The sequence below is a fragment of the Nicotiana tomentosiformis genome, chromosome 10 (assembly GCF_000390325.3).
Source record: "Nicotiana tomentosiformis chromosome 10, ASM39032v3, whole genome shotgun sequence".
Classification (NCBI taxonomy): Eukaryota; Viridiplantae; Streptophyta; class Magnoliopsida; order Solanales; family Solanaceae; genus Nicotiana; species Nicotiana tomentosiformis.
Window position 1 is genome coordinate 21,188,317 of NC_090821.1, and position 6,196 is coordinate 21,194,512.

Sequence of the window (6,196 nt, forward strand, 5' to 3'; positions counted from 1 at the left end):
CATAGTCATCCAAAAGTATCCGACTCTCAAGATCTTCTTGGCTAGTGTGAAACCGTTCATGTGGGGTCCGCACGTTCCTGCATGTATTCTTTCCAATAATCTGGTCGCCTCGGCGACATCTACAGATCTCAACAAACCCAAGTATGGGTCCTCCTATACAGGACTTCCCCGTTAAGGAAAAAGTGATTGGCCAGCCTCGTAGGAGCTCATTTCTACCTATTACTAGCATTCTCCGGGTACTCTCTACTTTCGAGGAATCTATTGATGTCGTGGTACCACCGTTTACCATCTGGCTCTTGATCTACATGGAAGTAATAGGCATGTTGATCCCGTATCTCTACCTCGATAGGGTTGATGTAGTTTTTGGCCAGATGCTGAGTCATCGACAAGGGCGTCGGCGAATGCATTCCAAATCCTGGGAACGTGCATGAACTCAATCTTCATGAACTTCTTGCATAGCTCTTTTACGCAGTTCAAGTACAGAAGGATCTTGACATTTTTGGTAGACCACTCCCCTTGGACTTGGTGTGTCAATAGATCGTAATCCCCTATGACCAAAAGCTCTTTGACATTCATGTCGACTGCCATTCTAATCCCAATGATGCATGCTTCGTATTCAGTCATATTATTGGTACAAGGGAATCTTATCTTTGTCGATATTGGATAGTGCTGTCCGGACTCCGAATTTAGGACTGCCCCAATCCCGACTCCTTTGAAGTTTGCTGCTCCATCAAAAAACATTCTCCATCTAGGGTATGACCCTACAATATCTTCTCCAGCGAATAATACCTCTTCATCAGGAAAGTACGTAGTGAGCGGCTTTTACTTCCTGTCCACTGGATTCTTCGCGAGCTGATCGGCTAAAGCTTTCCCCTTGATAGCTTATGAGTTACGTACACAATGTCAAATTCGTTGAGGAGAATTTGCCATTTAGCTAGCTTTCCGGTAGGCATCGGCTTCTGAAAGATGTACTTGAGCGGGTCGAGCCGAGATATCAGATGCGTAGTGTATGCTGACATGTAATGCCTTAGTTTTTGGGCGATCCAAGTCAGAGCACATCAAGTGCATTCTATCAAAGTGTATTTGGTCTCACATGGTGTGAACTTCTTACTTAAGTAGTAGATGGCCTGCACCTTTCTCCCAGTTTCATCATGCTATGGCCTGCACATCCGAAGGCATTATCCAAGGCTGACAGATATAGTAACAATGGCTTTCCAGGCTCGGGGGAAACCATCACTAGTGGATTTGAAAAATACTCCTAATTCTATCGAAGGCTTTCTAACACTCTTCTGTCCATTTTGTGACAACATCCTTTTTCACCAACTTGAAAATGGGTTCACAGATTGCCGTAGACTGGGCTATGAAATGACTGATAAAATTCAATCTACCTAGGAAGCTCATCACGTCTTTCTTACTCTTGGGTGGTGGTAATTCCTGAATGGCCTTGATTTTTTATGGGTCCAGTTCTATCCCTTTTTTGCTTACGATGAAGCCTAGGAATTTTCCAGCAGGGACTCTGAACGCGCATTTTGCTTGGTTCAATTTCAAGCTGTACCTCCGCAGGCGCTCGAAAAATTTCTTCAAATCATCGAAGTGCTCTAAACTCTTTTGAGACTTGATGATGACATCATCCATATATACCTCGATCTACTTGTGAATCATGTCGTGAAAAAGGGTCGTCAAGGCCCTTAGGTAAGTGGCACTGGCATTCTTGAGATCAAATGACATGACTCTATAGCAGTAGACTCCCTAAGGTGTGGTGAAGGCTGTTTTTTCTGCATCTTCCTCCTGCATCAAGATCTGGTGGTATCCAGCAAAATAATCTATGAATAAATGTAGTTCATGATTCGCACAATTGTCGATGAGGATGCAGATATTTTGTAAAGGTAAGTCGTCTTTTGGACTAGCTTTGTTAAGATCTCGGTAATCCACGCATATCCTGATCTTCCCGTCTTTCTTAGGTACTGGGACGATATTTGCCAACCAGCTAGGATAATTGGTGACCCTTACCACATTCGCTTCTATCGGCTTGGTAATTTCCTCCTTTATCCTCAAACTCAAATTGGGCTTGAATTTTTTGAGTTTTTGCTTGACCGACGATCTGGCACGATCTGTAGGCATTCGATGCGACAAATATCAATACTTAATCTAGTCATGTCATCTTATGACCATGCGAACAAATCGATGTATTGTCGGAGGAGCTCAACCAATATTTACCTCTGCTCGGCTTCCAGATGAATGATGATTCTGGTTTCTTTCACGTCTTCTTCACGTCCGATATTGACCACTTTTATTTCTTCGAGGTTGGGCTTTTTCTGACTCACCAGTTGTTCGATCTCTTGTGGGAGATTGTCTGGCATCTTACTCTTGTCGTATTCCTCGTAATCTAGGTCGTTTTGCTCGACGGTTTCGTTACATGTCACAGTCGCGGAATGCGGGTTTTTATCGTTTTGATTACTAAAAAGAAAAACCAAGTATGAATGAAGCGATAAATATAATTGCAATATTTTGATAAAACTATTCTTTTTTATTTCATCAAAAGAGGCAAATGACAAAAAGGTACATACATGGTGAAGGCCTCAATTGACCGTGCACTTTTAAAAAGAAAACTTTTACAATTCCACACTACCAAGACTCCCGGCGAACCAAAGATGGACTAGCGGTCTAATTCTGTAGCTCTTCTCCTGGTTCGGCATTCCTGATGGTCGGTGTCTTGATGTTAGTTCCTTAACAGTATTCTTTAATCATAGCCACGAACAACCTTCCCATTCCATCGATTATATCATGTTCTGGTGCTGAACACTGGCCCATACCCGAAACATGCTTTGGCACGAAAGCCTTTTTCCCAGAGCTAACGGTATGAGTTTTCCCAACCGGAGGCTGATATCTTATGCCGGCCCTTCCTTTCTGCCCATTTGGTTCAATTGGCTCTGTAATCCCGTCTGACCTGGCTCCTAACCCGGTTCCTGGTCTATATCCATATTTCATCATCTCCTTCATAGCCATCTTGGATCTATATGGCAACTGCATTCCCAAATTTTGTTCAGTCTCCTCTATTTCGGTGGTTTGCATGATTTTCACTGCATAGAAGGCAACTCCGTCTAGCCCTTCAATGAACGGGACTATATGCTCCAAATAAGCTGATTGGCCCCATTCATCATGGACCACGATCTCTTGACATCCCCACTCAAATTTCATGCATTCTTGTAAGGTGGATGGGACGGACCATGCCATGTGTATCCAGGGTCTTCCCAATAGTAAGTTATATGAAGAAGAAATATCCATCACTTGAAACAATATGGGGAATTCAACAAGTCTAATCTGTAAAGCCAAATAAATTTCTCCAATAACATCCTTCTGCGAACAATCAAAAGTTTACCCTCACATGATTTTCCTTGACTTCCCTCAGGTGGATTCCCAACTCCCGTAGAGTAGAGAGCGGGCAGATGTTGACTCCTGACCCTCCATCAACCAGTACTTGGGACACCACCTTGTCCCCATATTTTATAGTGATATATAGAGCTTTGTTGTGAGTCACGCCATCGACAGGAAGCTCATCTCTTCTGAAAGTGATCATATTTGCTTCGACCATTTTCCTAATTGTTGCAGCCAATGCCTTACTGGTGGTGTTTCTTGGCACACTTACCCCACTTAGCACTTTCATCAGGGCATCCTTATGACTGTCGGAGCTCATCAGTAGATCCATGATTGATATTTGTGCCAAAGTTTTCTTAAGATGATCCTCCATGGAGTACTCTTTGGTCGACATTCTCTACCAGAATTCTGCAGCCTCAGGATCTGTTATGTTCCTTATTTGAATCTGCTCTCTTCCCGAATTCCCTCAATTTGCATCTTCAGGAGCGTAACATCTCCCTGACCTAGTCATACCATGGGCTGCTGCATTGTCTGTCATCTTGGCCTTCCCCTTTTGCTGATATGTCCATGAGACAGTTTTGTATATCCGACCCTCTTTGTCCCCTACAGCAACGATAGATTGTCACTGATAAGTCTGAACCGTCACAGTGGGTCTCACTTGTACTGTGATCATCGGAGTCCTTTGAGGTGGGATTCTTGCATCTTCTCCATTTCCTATTGTGACAATAGTTCCTTTCAAATTATATTCTTCATTTAAGGTGATCATGTTGATCCCCTGATTTCGATTATTTGGTAGTGGATTGCGATTCACATTGGGCGGAGCCGGAGTGCACGAAATGGCTCTGATTTTGATCAATGTTTCAATTTCATTTTTTCAGCTTAAAACAATCTTCAGTATCATGCCCATGCACGTTTGAATAGTACACGCACCTTTTGGTTGCATCAAAATACTTTGATGGATCTCAGGAACCCTTCCTTCCACTTGATGTATTAGTCCTGCTCTGCTAAATCTTTCAAAAAATTAGGCCAGAGGCTCAGCAATCGGGGTATAATTTTTAGGACCCCTCTGAAATTGGGATGAGGGTGTGGTGCATAAGTGGGTCAGTTTTGGTTAGTGGTAGTTTGGACTGGAGCATATTGTCGTTGTGGATTCGGGTTGTTATGGACTCGAGGAGGGTTATATTGAGGTTGGGGTGGTAATATGGCTGGGTATTGTAGACTAGAGTGTACGCGGGTGGTGGTGAATGGTTGTTCGGGGAATAAGAAGTGTTTCCATGATGTGGGTTGGGTTGATAGTAAGGGACGACTGCTGAGACTTCTTGTTTTTTCTTCTTTCTACTGCCAACTGACCCAGATTGGATTGCCTTGCTGGCCGCTTGCAGTACAACCATAGATTGCACTTTGCCAGATTTTATACCTTCTTCTAAGAAATCTCCCACCTTGACCACTTCGGGGAATTTTTGTCCCATCATACCCATCATGTTTTCAAACTATATCCCTTCCTAGGCCCTGATGAAATACTTGGTTAATTCACTGTCGTCCATCGGAGGTTGCGCCCTGGTGGCTTCTGACCTCCGCCGACGTGCATATTCTTGGAATGACTCAGACGGCTTTTTCTACATGTTTACCAGTACGAACCTATCGGGAGTGATCTCTATGTTGAATCGAAAGTGATTCATGAAATATTTTGCCATATCTTGCCATGTTCTCCAGTTTCATGGATCTTGTCGAGTATATCAGGTAAGTGCTTCTCCCGTCAGGCTCCTTATGAATAACTTCATTCTTTACTTCTCATCCCTTCCTACACCAACTAACTTGTCACAATATGCCCTCAAATGTTCGTGGGGATCACCCGTCCCGTCAAAGATATAGAACTTTGGAGGCTTATATCCTACTGGCATATCCACATCCGGATGGATACACAAATCCTCGTAGTCCAACTTTCACTTCCCCAATCAACTTGGAGGTTCCTCATATCTTTTCTCAAGATTTGTAGCTGCTCAGACACTGACTCCTCTTCCTTATGCCTAGCTTCCCTTTCCATCTCAGCGTATTAGTCAATCTCATAAGACACCCTAACCGTGACAGGCCCTGTAAATGTAGGTTCAGAAATGGCATATACAGGAGGAACATATCGCTCATGCACGACGGTATGTTCCATGGGTATGTGCTGGTTTTGGTGAGTGGTAAGAGTGATTCCGTCATGAGGAGGGGTATGAGTTGTGTTAGTGGTAATAGGCGGGTTTTGTGGCATTTGAACATACTGTGGTACGTAGGGACTGTGGATAGGGGATTTGGTGGGTTTGCGAGGGTTACTGGAGGTATGATTTAAATGGTCGGGGTTGTAGTAGGGGTGTTGTTGGTTTGGCGTGATGTGGAAGGAAATTGGTCAGGGATTGAGTTCAAAGAAGGAAAGCGAGGTGGTTGAGGGAGCGTTGTCACGGCCAGATGTGCTAGTTCCCTGATATGTTGTACTTTCTCCCTTAAAGACTCCATCTCTTGGGCCATCATGGCCACGTGTTCATCATTACTCGTATCGTCCTTCTCTCCCGATCGCTCCGGGCTATAGGCTATAACTAGAGCATGTTCGGTCGGGTTTTCTGCAGCAGACATCTTCCTTTTTGATCTTAAGTTATATGGTGTTTCTGCCAGTTTCGGGTCAACACAAACCAAATTTCTTTTTGGGAGTAATAATAAAGTAAGAAATGAAAAAAAGAAAGAAAGAAAAAGAAACAGAAGTTAGTTTCTTCATTTATACAAGCAGAAGATCACACAGAGGAATTAATTCATGTATTCAGGCAAGCACGTTTTCCTAGAATTT

General features: G+C 43.4%; 1 protein-coding gene across 1 annotated transcript; it reads right to left on the reverse strand.

Annotated features, from left to right (window-relative positions):
- Positions 1–282: 282 nt before the first annotated feature.
- On the reverse strand, positions 283–741 carry LOC138899856 (uncharacterized). Its single transcript, XM_070186553.1, has one exon. It carries the CDS (start codon positions 739–741, stop codon positions 283–285), a length of 459 nt encoding a protein of 152 aa, XP_070042654.1.
- Positions 742–6,196: the final 5,455 nt, after the last annotated feature.

Coding starts and splice junctions, on each gene's coding strand:
- LOC138899856 (XM_070186553.1), bottom strand. CDS start 741: ATGTTTTTTGATGGAGCAGCAAACTTCAAAGGAGTCGGGATTGGGGCA.